Below are 19,462 nucleotides of genomic sequence, written 5' to 3'. Positions count from 1 at the left end.
GAGTGGAAGGCAGGGCTCCCTGACGCCACGTGCAGGGCACCGCGATGCCCACGGGCCTCCAGTCCATCTCTCCACCATGGAAAGGAGCTGCTTTCTGTGTTTGCCCTGAAACAACCTCCCAAACTTTCAGAAAGAGCACCCAAGGACTCCAGGATTTGAGGAATAAATCTGTTCTGCCTTGTGGCTGTGCCTTATGCACAAAAGACTGTAGTTCCATCTCCTCCTCAGCCTCCATCTTTCCCGGCAGGAGAAGTCTCGCTGTGGAGCTTGCCCAAATGGTAAAAGCCATGCATCGCTCCATTGTCTGGCCCTTTTCCAGTTCTGTTATGTCTTTCTTGGAATGCAGAGGGCATAACAACAGAAACCACAGTGGCTTCCATTTTGAAGAGCTTTTTACAGGGACAAGGGCCCTATTTATGCATTCAAGCCCATGGTCAGCGAGCCTGTGGTCTGCCCAAGGTCACACACAGTGTCAACAATAGAGCCCAGAGGAGAATTCCAACCGCTGCAATCTCTGCCCTACATCCCACTGCCCGCATGCAGGACTCCAAATGGACACATTTGTCAGCCAGGGCACACTGAGCAGCAAGAGAAGGCGGGAGAGTCACGTCATGTTGGCTGAAAGCAGAAAGGAGGACTTACTGAATTACATAACCGGAAGTCCTGAGCAGGCAGGCTTCCGGGTTGGTCCTCAGGGGCTCGATGATGTCACCTTGGTCCCAGTTTCATTGTCTGGCCACCCACGGAGGCTGTAGTGGGTTAAATGGCAGTCTCCTAAAAGATGTGTCTCCGTCCTAACCCCTGGACTTGGGAAAGTGACCTTATTTGGGAAAAGGGTGTTTGTAGATGCAATTAAGGATCTTGTGATGAGGTCATCCTGGATAACCCAAGTGGGCCCTAAATCTGATGACAAGTACCCTTATGAGAGACAGAAGAGGAGAAGACAGGCACGGATGGAGAAGTAAGGCAGTGCCTGGGGTGAGTAGCTACGAGCCGAGGATGCCGGCTGCCAGCGCAAGGTGAAGGAGTCAAGGAACAGCGTCTCTGCTAGAGCCTCTGGAGGGGCTCCAGCCCTGCCGATAACTTGATTTTGAACTTCTGGGCCCCAAAACTACAAGAAAATTCATTTCTGTTGTCTTACACCACCAAGGTCATGGTTATTTGTTAAGCAGGCATAGGAGACGAATCCAGAAGACAGGAAACACAGATCAACTTAGGCCTGATTCCCACCCCTAAGAAAGGTGTGGTCATCAAGAAGAGGGCCACAGATGTTAAGCGAGGCATCCAGAGTGTCCACCCCACACACCACGTGCAAGAATGGGGCCATCTCTGAACATCGGCTCTCTGAGCACAGGAAGGACAGAGGGTGCCCTTGACGTGTGACCTTCACAGGCGAAGTTCAAGGTGGAGGGCTACACAGCTCCCCCTACCCCCCAGGGAGTTCTCTAAACCCTGAGAGCAAAGTTGAACATCTGGAACAAGGAGCACCTTCCTCTTGAAACAGTGGATGTGAAAGGTCTTACAAATCTAGAAGTCATTCAGTCTAGAGACCATTCCATCCATCTGGTTCCCCAAACCAGGATGGCCCTCGAGGTCAGTCCAGACTCTTTCCTCTCCCTCACTGTACCCTCACAGGTGATCTGTCCCCCTTAAATATATAATCCCTGCCTGTTCCTCCCCATCCATCTCTAGAGCCATCACCCTAGTTCAGGTCCCCATCCTCTCTTGCTAGATTACAGCTCCAAGACTGGCCTCCCTGGCTTGGGTCTCAGCCTCCTCCCACCAAGAACTAGGAGGTTCTTTTGAAAACGAAAATCTGCCCATCACACATTCCTGTTAAGAACCCTTCAAGCTTCTTGGCATATCTTTCAAAGACTCTTGCTTAACCTGACTTCATCCCTCACCATGTCCCCAAATACATGAGACTTTCTCACACCTGGAGGCTTCTCTACACACAGCTCCCTCTGCCTGGCTGATCCTCCACCCACTTCATGGCCAAGTCCTCTAGCACTCGGCTTCTAGGTTGTCTCCTTTCAGGGGTCTCCTTGACCTGTCTCTCCTTCTTCAGGGTTCCCACCATACCCTGGGCCTACATAGTTCTCCTGTGGTGAGAGAAGGGTCCATATTTGTGCTGGGCTCCCTAAAAGCAGGAACCATTCCATCCTGAGTAGACAGTATTCAGGAATAAATTGATAAATAAAGATAGAGTCTACTTGGGATTCTCCTGCTTTTTCTCAAACAAAATTCATCCTGCATGCTAAGTCGATTCAGTTGTGTCCAGTTCTTTGCGAACTATGGACTATAGCCTGCCAGGCTCCTGTGTCCATAGGATTCCCCAGGCAAGAATACTGGAGTGGGTTGCCATGCCCTCCTCCGGGGGGTCTCCCCAAACCAGAGATTGAACCAGTATCTCTCATATCTCCTGCATTGGCAGGCAGGTTCTTTACCACTAGCGCCCCCTGGAAAGCCTAGAAAATGAAAGTCACTCAGTCGTGTCCGACTCTTTGCGACCCCATGGGCTATACAGTCTGTGGAATTCTCCAGGCCAGAATACTGGAGTGGGTAGCCTTTCCCTTCTCCCAGAGCATCTTCCAAACCCAGGGACTGAACCCAGTTCTGCATTGGCAGGCGGATTCTTTACCACTAGCACCACCTGAGAAGCCTAGGCTGTTGCTAAATCTAGATGTTTCCCATCCCAGTAGAGTGAGCATACGAGAACAAAAACTTAGGAGTCAGATGACTTGCGTCACGATCTCTCCTCTTTGTGACTTTTGGCCAGTTCTCTTACCTCCCTGAGCCTCAGTGTCTCTTTCTGTAAAACGAGAATTATAAGCTTTGTAAGAAAAACCACCGAAGGTGTCATCCGGCAGAGGGATGTAGCATGATGCATTTGACTTTCCTGCGTGCATACCCACACTTTGGTTGAAGTCAGCAAGCATTTTAAGTGCTTACTATGTGCCAGGCTCTGGGATGGGTGTTGGGGTGGGGGGGGCATGGGTGGGTGATGATGACTCTTACCCTAAATTTCACAATAATCTTTTCTGAGAAAACTCCTCTATCAAATCAGGAGTAAATCCTGCCCTTGAACTCACAGGTGAGACTGCTAATCCCCAGGAAGCCCACTAACAGGAAGGTAACCCTGAGCCCGCTGAGCAGCTCCTCCAGGGCCCCTCGCCCTCCCCGCGGTCACACAGCACACAGCGCGTGGGTGGGTCTGTACTGCCACCTGCTGGAGGAATGGGGTAGGGCTACAGGCGGCAGGCAGCAGAGATTCAGGCGCCTGCCTTGAGTTGCCGAACACATGGCTCTAAGGTCTATCTGCCACATTTGTTCAACAGCTCACGAGAAGCTGTCAGAGGAAATGGCTTTTGAAATCACAATCACCTCACCGGAAAAGGGGGCGGGGGGGAAGAAAAGGAAAGCCAACTGTACCTTGCAATGGCAGAAAGTGGGAGTATGCCTCCTGGGGAAACTTCTCTCTTTCACTCAAAGCGGGAGGACGGGAGAACCCTGTAAGATGGAGAGAAATGCCTTCTCCTGAAACTGTGGCTTACTCCCCAGGCCCTGAGTGAGGACACATCCTGGTGGGACCCTCTCAACCTTGGTGCCCTGGGACCCAGTTGAACTCTCCTCCTGCTCATCAACACCTGCAAGATCTAGCTGAGTCCTGGAACCAGCTCCACAGAAACTGCCGGAAGCTGGGAGGCCGTGCTTTTCCAAAGGCCTTGGCTTTGCAGCCAGACCCGCTAAGTCAACACAGCGGGAGCCAGCCGTGCAGCTTGCCTTCCTGTTACACCCTCCCACTTCTCCTGGGCCTGCCACGCTCACGCACATGTGTGCACACACACACAAGGAGTCCTCCAGATCCAGCAGTCTGTTATTTGGGTGGGGAATCTGCTCTGGGAGAACTGGCAGGCAGAATCCACATGGGCTACAGCCAGGGTATTGGGCTGTTGTGTGAACTCCGGAAAACCAAGGGCAGTGCAGCGCCAAGGTATTTACTAAGCCAATGAGCATGCTTCCTTCTCCCTGGAAGGCGATCTTGGCTTTCCTCAGGGCACTGCAGCGTTGCAGAGTCCAGCCAGTTGCTCCTATACATAAAGACAGTGTGGCCTTTGCAGCCTTCACAGTCAACCCAACAAGCACCAAGCACCAGAGAAAAAGCTACAGGAAGCACCATCCCCCATTCTCCCCAGGGTCTCATGATGAACATGTTGTCCCCACTATAAACACAGCACCAGGGACTTCCCTTTGCCTTCCAATGCAGGGGCTGTGGGTTCGACCCCCAGTTGGGGAGCTAAGATACCACGTGCCTCCCAGCCAGAAAACCAAACCAAAACATAAAAAAGCAGAATCAATATTGTCAATGTGTAAATATTGAAAATGTACATAAAACACAAACAGCAGAAGCAATAGTGTAAATGTTGTAAATTTGAATATTGTAAATAATTCAATAAAGACTTTTCAAAAATAAACACTGCACCAAACTAATTGAGGGGTGAGGCGAAAGAGTACATTCCTCCAGACCTTCCAAAAGGAAAGAAAGCCGTAACTTACAGAAACATGCCAGAGCCAAACAAAAATACACAGCATGACTTACACACACTGTGAATGGCACAGTTCTTTTTCTTCTGCCACAATACAAAAACGGGGAGTTTTTCATCCAGAGAGAAAATAAAAATGAAGCAAAAATTATCAGCGCTCTGATAGGAATCAGCCCATGATGATGCTTTCAATACGCTGTCATACCTACCTGATGATCTGACCCCCCTCCCCCCAGCAGTAATTCATTGTCATCTTGGCTTCTGTTAATTCTACGTTTCAGGGGCTCAAGAAGCAAAACAGTCGTCTCTTTGACCATTCCAGTTTCCGACCCTGAGCTTCCATGTGTACCTTTTGGGGTTCACACTTTCTCAAGCACCTCAAGCAGTGCAAGACATCATCCGATATCCACCTTCACAGGTCTTTTCTGTCCCATGGCCCCTCTGGGTCCCTGCAGTCCTCTGCATGCTCAAGACCTGGGCATCTTTTGGGAGATGGTCCTGACTGCCTAGAAACAGCAACATCTATCATTCTGGGGACTTAACCCCCCGGGGGCACACTGAGAAATAGGGTTCATAATTCCATCTGATCTTAGCGTCTCCAGAGTGCTCTCTTTGTTCTCTCCATCTTCGTTCTCATAGACGAGGGGACTTTTTTTTTTGGCCTGGGGAAAATTCTTTCTTCCCAAATTTCTACAAGAGTCATAGTTTGTTGGCCCCAAACTCCTTTGCCTGCTTACCAAATATATACACATTTCTTTTTTAATTTAAAAATCCTTTTTGTAAAACCGAAGCTAAAAAAAAAAAAAACAAAAAACGTCTTGGCTGTTTTCGACTCTTGTCATGTGCCTGCATGAAGGCAAGGAGCCTGCTTGCGTGGAGACAGGGCAGGAGAGAAAACAGGGTGCTTCAGAAATGTCATCCAGACACACAAGAAACACATTTTTCCTCTCCTTTCCATCACCCAAGTTTTCAAAGTGGTCAGCTGTGGTTTCTTTCCTGGTTAATGCGATTGTTTGAAAGAAACGCCAGAATAAGAGTTTCCCTTCTGTCTCCGCTAACAGTCCCTTCCTGCCTCCATTTCTCCAGCAGCCTCTTCCCATGTCTGCCCCTCTCGCTGGCCACTCCTTTTCTCTCCCATCACTGACTGCCTCTTCCCAGCCTGGTTGCACATTCTGAGAGAAGCTGGCCGGAAGTCACCACTGCCCCCAGTCCAGCCCGAGAGAAACAGCAGCACCAAAAGCTCGGGTGCATCCCTCAAAATGCGTTAGCCCGTGATGCCCCATCCCCACCCCTGCACCCACCCCAAGTCAATACGTTCTCAGAGCGCTTTCTGATTCCCACACCCGCAACACCCTCTTCGGCCTGCATCTTACTTGGCCTCCAGAAGAGACGGCCACTCCCTCTTCCTTAAAAGTCTCTCCTCCTTAGATATCACTTGGGGGGCACCCACACTCACCTGGGTTTTCCTCCTCCTGGGTCACAGCCTGCCCTCAGGATCCGATCCTTCTGTCTACCCGGTAATCACTAATGCTCCCCAGGGTTCTGTCCTTGGTCTTCTTCCATTCCACATGCCCTCGTTGAACAAGTTCAACCTCTCTCAACACTGCAATGCCTGCCAAACCCGCAAAACATTCCCTTCCCCACTTCCCCCCTCACCCGCTCCTCCCTTCCCCCCTCTACCTTCTTCTCCCCCAATCTCTCGATTTCAGACACATTTGCAAGTCCCTAGAAAAGGAAAAGCTGGAGAGAGGATACAAGTGCTCATTTCCTACAATGGAAAAAACATCAGGACCACAGTGCAGACCAGGACCACCAGATGGCTAGATTCCAACTCCATACCAGAGAGAATTTTCCAGCAAGTAGCACTAACCAGCAATGGATGGGCTCCTTCTGAGGTAATGAGCTCCCCGTGGCCGGAAGTAAGCAGAGATGATTCCTCCACACACGAGCAGACCAAGCTAAGCAACATAAACGTTCTCTCCCTATTCTGAGATTGTAAGTCTCAACTCAGAAATCAGAGATTCAGATATATAGTAGCTTTTTGGCTTTGGGTTTTGCGTTTTGTATTTTTTGAGTACCAAAAATGGAAGTTCTTCACTACAGGATGCTGGTGAGAAGTCACTGTGACGTTTCCTTTTGATTCAATTATTTCTTATATAACCATGTTTTGTTGTTTATCTGATAATCTGTATTACAAACTCATTTGTCATACACACACTCTATAGTGTTTGGAGAACGAAGTTTACATGGTCATTGACTGAAGGCTTTCAGAGTAAAGGATGATTACAAATCTGACCACTTCTGGATGTTTTTCTCTGTCCTATTCCTATACGCTGTCTTAAAGAAACAGGGAGGCTGAGGAGTCAGACATGGTCCTGCCTTCAGAGAGCTCTCACTCTGAGGAAGGAGGTGGACCCAAACGCCAGCAACTACAGCAGAGGGGGGCAGGTGCTGTGACACTTGTTAGAGAGAACAGGGACGACAAGGCAGAGGAGGCATCTTGTTTTAGGATAACAACGTGTCTTTACATACCTCACTGCAAAATCTATATTAAAAAAACAAAAATACAAAAGCAAATTGCCAGCACCTCCACTGTCTGATCAAACTGTCTCCATTTGTCCATGTTAATCCTTATCCCTTGCATATGCCATTTTTTCAGGTTTCCAATAATATCAGAGTGGTTCTAGAGTCTGTATTTTCACTTATTATATCATCACTATTTTTCCAAGTCCCTACTTCTTTCTTACTCGCACTTCACCCCCTTGCGATAACCAGGGTTCACAGCCTGGGGAGTCACCCACCTGTCAATACCCTTCTGTGTTTGATCCACCCTAGAAGAGGGCATCAGAATGAGACCTAAATCAGAACAATTGACTAGCCCCTCCCCTCTTTTCCTGTTCTCCTGACATACCCAACTTTCAACGGTAAAAACCATTCTAATGTCGTTAAGAGAATATTGCTGGGAGGACCCACGAAGAATGGCAAAGAGAAACTTTTTTAAAGCAGCAAGAATCCAAATGCACCACCATCCCCTGGACCACGCAGCTTGTCGATTTTCTTTGCTCAGCCACTCACGCACACGTGCTTCTTTTCTTCCTTCCCTCCGACACACCTGGAATCCCCCCACCTCGTGACTTCTGTCTCTACTCAGTTTCAGCTGCCTCGTGACTAACTGCACACGCACCCACATAACCTGCCCATACCACCAGTTTTCTTTTTGGCGACTCTGCCGTGGTCCCCAAGCTCTCAGTGTTTCTTGGCTCAATTTCTCAAGGTCCTCTTTTCACATCAGACTCACTCATGGTCTCACCAGCTGTGACGCTGGGAGTACAGCAAGAGTGGCGTGGGGCTGTGGGCTACAACTCTCTCTCCAGGAAGGACAGCGGAAGGGACCGTTTTTTCCTCCCTAGGATAGCTGTGGCCATGAGGGCTCCTCCCAGCCAAAGCCACTGCCCTCCCTCACACGGTGCTGCCTTATTCACACATTTTATGCACGCGTCCTTCGTTGCTCAGTCGTGTTCAACTCTTTGTGACCCCATGGACTGTAGCCCGCCAGGCTCTTCTGTCCATGGGATTCCAGGCAAGAATACTGGAGTGGGTTGCCATGCCCTCCTCCAGGGGATCTTCCCGACCCAGAGATCAAACCCACTTCTATTTCATCTAACCTACATTGGCAGGCAGGTTCTTTACCACTAGCACCACCTGGGAAGCCCAGCACACTTTTTATGGAGCCTCCAAAAAATTGCTTAAATGGTGCATTGCTCATTTAACTGCTGTGAAGTTGACTTAGGGTTTCAAGTCTGAAACTTTTTCTTGATGCAGTTTCATTAAGGGGGCAGGGAGGTTAAGATGCAATTCCTCAGCCTGCCAAAGGGGCAAGTGTGACTGACTCGGTCTGGGGCATCACAAACCTGCTGAGGTGTGGCCCGCCAGGTCCCTCCTCCAGACTCACACATGCACGTACACACACACACGTACACACACACGTACACACACACACATACACACACACATGTACACACACACACACGAGGGCAACCACGGGAAGACTTCAGAGTCATGTATCGGATCAAGTCACAGTTCTGCTGTCTCCCAGCCATATGATCTGGGAGAGGTCAAAACATTTTGAGCCTTCTTTTCTTTTTTTTTTTTTTTGAGCCTTATTTTCCTCCTCTTTAAAATGAGGTTAAAAAAATTTTTTTCAAGTGACTTATGTAATTATTAAGGATTAGAAGATGAAATGGAAAACAGAGTGTAAAATCCTTTCAGGCCAATTGAGGGTTATACAATTGCTGCTTTAATTAATTTGCCATTTCATCTTCCAGCCTGCAGAAAGTCCTTGCTAACTAAGTAAATGGTCAATTTTCCAGAACAGGAATAGAAGTCAGCCGTGTAGTCACCAGCGTCTCAGCTTCTGGTCAGTAGGACCAGATCCACAGAGGCCAAACTAAAAGATGGTTTTCTTTCACAGAGTCGTTTAATCTTTCATCTCAACATGCATCCATCCTGAAAATGGACTGAAGGGCTTCATATGAAGGAGAGGAAGCTTTGCTCAGAATTATCTAATGAAAAAGGGGGAGGAAGTAGGCAAAAGCACACTGACTTTTTTCTTCTTTTATTTATAAAGAACACAGTTCCTCCCCCCAACACAGACATAAACACGCACACGTTCCAAGGAGGAGCTTATAAAAACAACAACAGAACCAGGGCACTCAGGACCTTACTTAACACCAGTCCGTTCGCCTGACTGGGGGATCACTGGGAATGTTTCCTCAGGTGTGACTTCTCGCACCTCAAAGAAAGGAGACCTTGACCTGAGGGGCCCCTCTGCCCACCCAGCAGGCAAAAGTGACACCCTCAGTCTTCTGCATCATCAAACTGTCCCGTTTCAAAGACCATCTTGGAATAATGGGGTATCAGTGGAGGCGGATGGTGCCAACTGGGGTCATAGATCATGTCTCCTTGCGGGGCACAGCACACCCAAGGTCTGACCTCTTGAGAAAGGCAACCTTGGATGTCGTCAGCATCTGCAGGCAGTTTTAAAAGACAGATTAAAAGGAGGGAGTGTGACAAGACAGACCCAGAAATATCTAGGGGACAGACACTTGCACGTCTTTGCTTAAACATACGCACAGGCAGGCACACACGTATGCACACAGTCTTCCGTTGCTGGACAATCCCAAGCACCTTCACTCTGAGGCCACCCACAGTCCCGCTTCTCTGACACAGGTTTTCAGCAGTGCAGAGAAAGCAACTGAGAGCACTTCTGTCTGCGGCTGCTCCATTCATACAAAGATATTTGGAGAGAGTAACGCTGTTTCAACATTCAAACAGACCCATACTGTTATAAAATAAAATGCAAAACTGGCACTTCCCCCCACCACCCCCTACCTCCAATATGAAAGAGGAGCCGTCACAGAAATTTCAGACCATGAGGCAAAGCTAACAGATGTGGCTCCCTCTTCCAAACTGTTTAGGGGTTAATCTGGTAGGAGGGTCTCAGGAGCCTGGCCTGTGTGACCCCATGGACTATATGTAGCCTGCCAGGATCCTCTGTCCATGGGACTTTCCTGGCAAGAACACTGGAGTGGGTTGCCATCTCCTATTCCAGGGGATCTTCCCAACCCAGGGATCAAACCCTCGTCTCTTGCATTTCCCGCACTGGCAGGCAGATTCTTTCTGACTGCACTAGAGCCTGGCCTAGGACCCCAGAAACCCTGCACCTACCATATGGATTCCCCTGATCTGCTTTCAACTCTAGGTCCCAGTCCTCGTGAAAAAGATCACCAGCCTGTTCCTTGGGTAGACAGCCCGGCATTCCTTCTGACAGCTCCCAGGGACTCGGTTCCCCATCAGAATCCTCGTCATCTTCAGCAAAGCCTTCCTCTTCACAATGGGTGCCCTCACCGTGGGCAGGACTATCGTGAGGGATGCTCTGTGCTCCGTTGGCTAAGAAATCGACAAAAGGAAGACCATCTTAAAACAACAACCTGGTCGTGTTCTGCTAGGAAGATGCTGGGCAAACTTACTAAGACGGCAACAGTAACAAGCGTGTGGAGCCCCTTAGCCACCAGAGCACTTATTTAAGAACTGTCGTTCTGTTCCCAGTTTTAGAAGTAGGGTTGATAATTTATTTTCAATAAGATGTTCTATCTTAAACAAGGCCATTCATTACCAATCTTTTCATTCACATGAGGAAATCGGGCAGTGTGTATTTTCAGGTGGTTTAAATGACATGCAGGGAAAGGTTTTCTGAAAACGATAAGCTTTCACAGTACAGACTTCCTTGGTCTCTCCCAAGAGCCACCCCCGCCTCTGTCGCCTACTTGCCTAGCCGATCTGTGGCGTTCTCAGGCGCTCTCTCCTGATTGGAGTGGTCAGCCTGCGGGAAGAAGAAACAAGGACCCAGGACTTGGATATCTTGGGAATGGCCAGTATTTCAGCCCCATATCCACCCTTTCAGACCCTCCTTTGCGAGGCTGGGGTGGGACCCTGCAACCCACATTTCTACTGTGCCCTGTTACATTGGGACTTGCTGCTTCCCATTCCTGTGGGCATCACCCCTGCCGGCAGGATCACCTGCCTTCACAGAGTGCCTACTGAATCCAGTGTACAGGCTGCCAGCACATACAGAGCCAGTCTCCTCGCTGGGCCCTATCTTTTTTTTTTTTTTTTTTTAATATGTATTTGGCTGCACCACCTCTTAAGCTGCAGCACTTGAGATCTTTAATTTTGGCATGTGGGATCTAGTTCCCTGACCAGGGATCAAACCCAGGCTGCCTGCATTGAAGCGTGGAGTCTTAGCCACTGGGCCACCAAGGAAGTCCCTCACCAGGCCCTGTCTTGAGAGGTCTGGTCTCCTCCTCCAAGCTCAGAGACTCCAAACTAGCCAGGACAGCACCCCGTCCTCAGAGGCTGGAATTTCAGCTCCCTGAAATTCTCCTCTGAGCTTGCACATTTTAGTCATTCCAATCTCACCCCTTTGTTCCCTCAGCCCTGGGGCCGGTTGCTGTTTCCCTGCAGTGGATACCTCCATGTTCATTTTTACCTTAACTTTTTATCTAGCTAATAGCTCTTTTATCAGATTTCATCTCCTGACTGACACAGGAGGACTAAAGAGCTTTAGCTGTTCAAGGGAAATCAGCGGTTGACGGGAAATCGTCTTCCTTCATAGCCATCGCTAGGTTTCTCTGCTCCCACCGCGCAAAAGTTCTGAAATCCTGTGACTTCCCTGGCAATCCAGTGGCTAAGACTCCAAGCTTCCAATGCAGGGGGCATGGGTTCAATCCCTGGTCGGGGAACTAAGATCCAATATCTGGGCAGTACGGCCAAAAACAAAAAAAGAGAGAGTTCCTGAAATCCTATCACCTGTGAAGATGTCTTTCTAAGTGAGGCGAGAAATGTTCACAGCCTGCATGAGAAGGCGTGACTTCAATCCCATTCACTCAGAGTATACCTGGGACACATCACTTCAGCCACCATGCCTGGGTTTCTGTCTCTGGAAATTGGGGACAATTGTTCTAACCCAGCAGGAGGTTTATAATGAGATAACACTGATGAAGACACCTAGCACACAGCAGGAATATAACATTTATTCAGCTGAAACCCACCTTCTTTGCCCCTATATTTAAACTGTACTTGGCACCTGCTCCTTAGCTCACAACCTAGTCCTACCTGGATTTAATGAGCTAATTCCATCTCCAGTAGTCGGTGACAATTCCCGGTCACCCCTGCTGACCAATAGTGGGACTTCTCACCTCTTCTATTGCAAGAGCTCCTTAACTGCCTTCCCACTCACCCACGTTTTCTTTTTTTTAATTTGGCTGCACCAGGTATTAGTTACAGCATATGAGAGCCCCCACCAGGGTCCCCTGCATTGGGAACACAGGGTCTTAGCCACTGGACCACCAGGGTCCCACACTCATCCATCTTGGCCACAGCCTCACACTGGAAATCACCACTCTGCCCAGAAACCTCAACAGGCCTCCACTGCTAGAGTACAAAATTCGCCATGGCATCCACATTGTCCCTTCAGGCTCCATCAACTTGTGCAGCACAGTTCTCTCTCCAAGCTCCCAACCATCTGCCCTGCACATCCTCATCTCCACGCCTCTGCCACGACCACTATCCTCTCATCTCGGAGAGGAAGTGCAGGAACCTTCCTGCTGTGGCCTGCCAAAATCAGTCTCATCCTACCTGCCCGGTAAAGTAATATTCTTTATAAGCCTACCACTACATTTTTCCTATTTTATTTTGGTTAGGATGTCTCTGATGCTTAGATAAGCATTCCTCTTCCATCCAGTTAATAAATATGCGTGTGTGAAGTGCCAGGCACTACGCTACGCACCGGGTTTTCAGCACTAAATAGAGCGTTCCTACCCTCAAGGAGCTCACCGTCTAAAAGGGATTATTGAACAAGGGCAGGACATGACTGTAATAGCAGTCTTTCAGAAACCGGGAGCTGTCTGGCGCGCAAAAGAAAACAAGTTTCTAGAAACCCTGCGTCAAACGCGGCCTTTTGGTTTCAGTGAAAGGAGAGCGCGCAGGAGCCATCATCCGGTGCTCCGGCTTAGCTGAGCATCCCCACCATGGGACACGGATCCTTCAGGGAAAGTAGCTCTCCTCGCAGCCCTCACCTCGCCCCAGCCCAGGCCCCCGAGCAGCAGCTCCAGCTCTCGGTCAGCAGCATCACCTCCCATTTAGCAAGGACGCAAAGGCGCCCTGGAGCCAACAGCCAGCTCTCCCAGCCCGGCGCGCCCACCCACGTCCTCGAGGTTGCCCCGCCCCACAGTCCCGCGGCCCGGCTGTTTCCAGCTCGGGCGCGCGCCCAAACGGCCGGGCTGCCCGAGGAGGGCCGGGAGCGCTTCCCCGGTTCCATGGCCCACGCCCCGCGAGCCCCCGCAACTTCCCGCCGCCGACCGCAGGTGGTGGACGCGCCCAGGCCCCGCGCCGCGCTCACCCCCGGAATCGGGGGCGCCTCCCGCCCGCTCGGCAGCTGCAGACCCCGCGGCTGCTCCGCGGCCCCCAGCGCCTGGGCCCCGGCGGTCGGAGGGTCCATGCCTGTCTGCCCGCGGCTCGGCGCCCAGGTCGCCGCTCGGCCACGTGACGCGCCGGCCTGGCTGCCGGCCCGAGGATACGCCGTTGAGGGCCAATCAGCCTGGGGTGCTCTCGGCCGGGGGGCGGGGCGCGGGGGGTCAAGAGGGAGCCAGGGGCGGGGCAACGGACGGGGCGGAGTAAGGGGCGGGGAGTGCCCGCCTCCGAAAGCCCAGTCCACCCAACCGTCCCGAATCTTAATTTTTGTAGCCACTGGCGATGCAGGTCCCAGGGCTAGAGGACTAGCTGGGTCTGGAACGCCTGAGTGTTACCCCTACCCAATCACAATTGACATACTTTCCTTCAAAACCCGTTCAGTTCAGTTCAGTCGCTCAGTCGTGTCCAACTCTTTGCAACCCCATGAAAAGCAGCACGCCAGGCCTCCCTGTCCATCACCAACTCCCAGAGTTCACTCAAACTCAACTCCATCGAGTCGGTGATGCCATCCAGCCATCTCATCCTCTGTTGTCCCCTTCTCCTCCTGCCCCCAATCCCTCCCAGCATCAGAGTCTTTTCCAATGAGTCAACTCTTCCCATGAGGTGGCCAAAGTATTGGAGTTTCAGCTTCAGCATCAGTCCTTCCAAAGAACACCCAGGACTGATCTCCTTTAGGATGGACTGGTTGGATCTCCTTGCAGTCCAAGGGACTCTCAAGAGCCTTCTCCAACACCACAGTTCAAAAGCATCAATTCTTCGGCTCTCAGCCTGCTTCACAGTCCAACTCTCACATCCATACATGACCACTGGAAAAACCATAGCCTTGACTAGATGGACTTTTGTTGGCAAAGTAATGTCTCTGCTTTTGAATATGCTGTCTAGGTTGGCCATAACTTTCCTTCCAAGGAGTGTCTTTTAATTTCATGGGTGCAATCACTATCTGCAGTGATTTTGGAGCCCCAAAACATAAAGTCTGACACTGTTTCCCCATCTATTTCCCATGAAGTGATGGGACCAGATGCCATGATCTTCGTTTTCTGAATGTTGAGCTTTAAGCCAACTTTTTCACTTTTCTCTTTCACTTTCATCAGGAGGCTTTTTAGTTCCTCTTCACTTTCTGCCATAAGGGTGGTGTCATCTGCATATCTGAGGTCATTGGTATTTCTCCCCGCAATCTTGATTCCAGCTTGTGCTTCTTCCAGCCCAGTGTTTCTCATGATGTACTCTGCATATAAGTTAAATAAGCAGGGTGACAATATACAGCCTTGACGTACTCCTTTTCCTATTTGGAACCAGTCTGTTGTTCCATGTCCAGTTCTCAGCTGTTGCTTCCTGACCTGCACATAGGTTTCTCAAGAGGCAGGTCAGGTGGTCTGGTATTCCCATCTCTTTCAGAATTTTCCAGTTTGTTGGAAGTCAAAACCTGTTAGAATAGTCAATTGACCTGCATCTACCTAATAGTGCATAAGAGTTTAAAAACTTTTTATGCAATTGTAGCTCTAATCCCATTTTACTCTTCTCTATAAACAGGTTTTTCTAGAACTTGGGCTGGAATCAGGCTACAACTCTCCCACAAATGGATGAGACAACTCAGGAGCCCAGTGACTCTCCCCCCTGAGCTAACCAGGTCTTAGCGTTAACCCATTAGAAACCAAGCCAGATTGATCAAAACTCTTAACATTTCATACACCCTTATAGGCCGCAACCAGTAACGTTGAAGAAGCTTAACAGTTCTATGAAGACCTACAAGACCTTTTAGAACTAACACCCAAAAAAGCTGTCCTTTTCATTATAGGGGACTGGAATGCAAAAGTAGAAAGTCAAGAAACACCTGGAGTAACAGGCAAATTTGGTCTTGGAGTATGGAATGAAGCAGGGCAAAGGTTATTCGAGTTTTGCCAAGAGAACGCACTGGTGATAGCAAACACCCTCTTCCAACGACACAAGGGAAGACTCTACACATGGACATCACCAGATGGTCAACACCAAAATCAGATTGATTATATTCTTTGCAGCCAAAGATGGAGAAACACTATACAGTCAGAAAAAACAAGACCGGGAGCTGACTGTGGCTCAGATCATGAATTCCTTATTGCCAAATTCGGGAAAACCACTAGACCATTCACGTATGACCTAAATCAAATCCCTTATGATTATACAGTAGAAGTGAGAAATAGATTTAAGGGACGAGATCTGATAGAGTGTCTGATGAACTATGGACAAAGGTTCGTGACATTGTACAGGAGACAGGGATCAAGACCATCCCCATGGAAAAGAAATGCAAAAAAGCAAAATGGCTGTTTGGGGAGGCCTTACAAATAGCTGTGAAGAGAAGCGAAAAGCAAAGCAAAGGAAAGATATAAGCATCTGAATGCAGAGTTCCAAAGAAAAGCAAGGAGAGATAAGAAAGCCTTCCTCAGTGATCAATGTAAAGAAACAGAGGAAAACAACAGAATGGGAAAGACTAGAGATCTCTTCAAGAAAATTAGAGATACCAAGAGAACATTTCATGTAGAGGGGCTTGATAAAGGACAGAAATGGTATGGACCTAACAGAAGCAGAAGATATTAAGAAGAGGTGGCAAGAATACACAGAACTGTACAAAAAAGATCTTCATGACCCAGATAATCACGATGGTGTGATCACTCACCTAGAGCCAGACATTCTGGAATGTGAAGTCAAGTGGGCCTTAGAAAGCATCACTACAAAGCTAGTGGAGGTGATAGAATTCCAGTTGAGCTATTTCAAATCCTGAAAGATGATGCTGTGAAAGTGCTGCACTCAATATGCCAGCAAATTTGGAAAACTCGGCAGTGGCCACAGGACTGGAAAAGGTCAGTTTTCATTCCAATCCCAAAGGTTGCTCAAACTACCGCACAATTGCACTCATCTCACACGCTAGTAAAGTAATGCTCAAAACTCTCCAAGCCAGGCTTCAGCAATACGTGAACCATGAACTTCCAGATGTTCAAGCTGATTTTAAAAAAGGGAGAGGAACCAGAGATTGAATTGCCAACATCTGCTGGATCATCGAAAAAGCAAGAGTTCCAGAAAAACATCTATTTCTGCTTTATTGACTATGCCAAAGCCTTTGTGTGGATCACAATAAACTGGAAAATTCTGAAAAAGATGGGAATACCAGACCACCTGACCTGCCTCTTGAGAAACCTATGTGCAGGTCAGGAAGCAACAGTTTAGAACTGGACATGGAACAGACTGGTTCCAAATAGGAAAAGGAGTATGTCAAGGCTGTATATTGTCACCCTGCTTATTTAACTTATATACAGGGTACATCATGAGAAACACTGGGCTGGAAGAAGCACAAGCTGGAATCAAGATTGCCAGGAGAAATATCACCTCAGATATGGCAGAAAATGAAGAGGAACTAAAAAGCCTCCTGATGAAAGTGAAAGAGAAGAGTGAAAAAGTTGGCTTAAAGCTCAACATTCAGAAAACGAAGATCATGGCATCTGGTCCCATCACTTCATGGGAAATAGATGGGGAAACAATGTCAGACTTTGCTTTTGGGCTCCAAAATCACTGCAGATGGTGATTGCACCCATGAAATTAAGACGCTTACTCCTTGGAAGGAAAGTTATGACCAACCTGAACAGCATATTCAAAAGCAGAGACATTACTTTGCCAACAAAAGTCCGTCTAGTCAAGGCTATGGTTTTTCCAGTGGTCATGTATGGATGTGAGAGTTGGACTGTGAAGCAGGCTGAGGGCCGAAGAATTGATGCTTTTGAACTGTGGTGTTGGAGAAGGCTCGAGAGTCCCTTGGACTGTAAGGAGATCCAACCAGTCCATCCTAAAGATCAGTCCTGGGTGTTCTTTGGAAGGACTGATGCTGAAGCTGAAACTCCAATACTTTGGCCACCTCATGGGAAGAGTTGACTCATTGAAAAAGACTCTGATGCTGGGAGGGATTGGGGGCAGGAGGGGACAACAGAGGATGAGATGGCTGGATGGCATCACCGACTCAATGGAGTTTGAGTGAACTCTGGGAGTTGGTGATGGACAGGGCGGGCTGGCGTGCTGCGATTCATGGGGTCGCAGAGTCGGACACAACAGTGACTGAACTATAAGCTATGACACTCGGTCACAGTAACCCTAAACATCCTGCACTGTGCCCATAGTCTCACCTAGGCGCCTATCTTGCAGTGCTCCAAGTCTGGCCCTCTACAGCCAAGGGCAGCAGAAGTTAGGCAGCACCTGAACTGGGGAACAGCAAATTCTAAAGGCAGCCCTTGCTGCCTTTCCCTCTCTGGGCTGCCTGAACCTCTGTAACAAATCTGCTTAAGGTGTGATAATCACCTTAACCTGTAAAAGTAGCAGAAAAGCTGGAAGCTGGAATTCTTTGTTCATCAGGCCATTTTATGACAATCTGAGATTACACGATTCCTTCAAATCTCTCAAAGAATGTTGTTTATACATTACATAAGCCATTTGAAAAATATTTAGCCTAACACAGTTGATAGGTAACATTTTCTTCTCTATGCAGGCTTTCCTACAAGAGAGTGTGACCATTTGTCTTCTTTTCTGATGCATGAGTCAGTTTCCCCAGATCTAACTGGATCTAGGTGAAGTGTCTAGCAGAACCTTATTTGATGGGTAGAAACAAAAGTTTTGTTATCTGTGCTGTTCAGGAAACCATGGGGCTGGGTGAGCACTTGAAAATGTGTCCAGTGTAAATGAATTATCTAATTTAAATACATTTAAGTCCCCGCATGTGGCTGGAAGCCACCATATCAGCAGAGCTCAGGGTGAACTGGCTACATGCCTTTTCATTATCTGCAATGGTGAGAACCAGGTACAGGATGTGATGACCCCAGGGTGACCCATCTTCATAGCCATGCTGGAAGGACAACCACCATCCTTTTTACTCTCATCTCTTATGTGCCCTTTCCTAAAATAAAAAAAGCCCATTAAGGATTTAAATGTTGAACTTCCCAAGACTTAGTGGAGAAGACAGAGATGTTTCTTATTTTAGAATAAATGACACACAACCAACCGTTTAAGGTACAAAAGCTCATAATAAAGGTGTCCTAAAATAGACTAAGAGTCATAGAAATATATAATAAAGGTAAAATTAAAAAAGAAAAATGACCACAAATCGTGTTGTAAAAAATTCAGTTAACTGCTTGGCGTAAACAGAGTTGTCTTCAGCAGGAGATGGAGTTTTCAACAATCGAAATCATACACGCACACATACAAAACCTTTGAACACCAAAAAACACTACACACAAACACAAAAAAAGCTGGGAGCAAATATCTGTTAGAAAACACAAGCTGAAGATTACTATTCTTAGTACATAAGAAACTTACAAATTAGTAAAAAAAAAAAAAGTTTAAAAAGTAGTCAAACGTGAAAAGAGAACTAGGATAAACACAGTAGCACAGTCTAACACATTAACATACAGTAACATCAAATAAATGCACATTAAAACAAGGATATATCATTTTTCACGTATTAAATGGTAAAAAATATATAAAATACCCATAATGCTTGAAAGTATTTCCATACATTGCAAATTGGCAATACTTATTAATACTCTTTAAAATAATTATATCCTCATGTATACTATCATGTAAGAATTGAATCGCCAGTCTATGTCCGACACAGGATACAGCATGCTTGGGGCTGGTGCACGGGGATGACCCAGAGAGATGTTATGGGGAGGGAGGTGGAAGGGGGGTTTGTGTTTGGGAACACATGTACACCCGTGCTGGATTCATGTCAATGTATGGCAAAACCAATATAGTATTGTAAAGTAAAATAAAGTAAAAATAAATTTTTAAAAAAAAAATAAATAAAAAAGAAGAAGAAAATAGATGAGTGTTTCCCAGCAACTTAGGAGAGAGGAAAAATATATATATATATATCC

The 19,462-nt window shown here is 47.9% G+C and overlaps 1 protein-coding gene across 1 annotated transcript; it reads right to left on the bottom strand.

Moving 5' to 3' along the window:
• Positions 1-9,143: 9,143 nt before the first annotated feature.
• COPRS (coordinator of PRMT5 and differentiation stimulator) lies at positions 9,144-13,724 on the bottom strand. Its single transcript, XM_069542689.1, has 4 exons — positions 13,504-13,724; positions 10,875-10,926; positions 10,272-10,493; positions 9,144-9,571 (listed from the first exon to the last, which is right to left on the bottom strand). Exons 1-4 carry the CDS (start codon positions 13,600-13,602, stop codon positions 9,402-9,404), a joined length of 543 nt encoding a protein of 180 aa, XP_069398790.1. The 5' UTR covers positions 13,603-13,724; the 3' UTR covers positions 9,144-9,401.
• Between the last annotated feature and the right edge of the window lie 5,738 nt (positions 13,725-19,462).

Source organism: Ovis canadensis, chromosome 11 (assembly GCF_042477335.2).
Source record: "Ovis canadensis isolate MfBH-ARS-UI-01 breed Bighorn chromosome 11, ARS-UI_OviCan_v2, whole genome shotgun sequence".
NCBI lineage: Eukaryota > Metazoa > Chordata > Mammalia > Artiodactyla > Bovidae > Ovis > Ovis canadensis.
The sequence above is the reverse complement of the archived record's forward strand: the minus strand, read 5'-3'. Positions and strand labels throughout refer to the sequence as shown.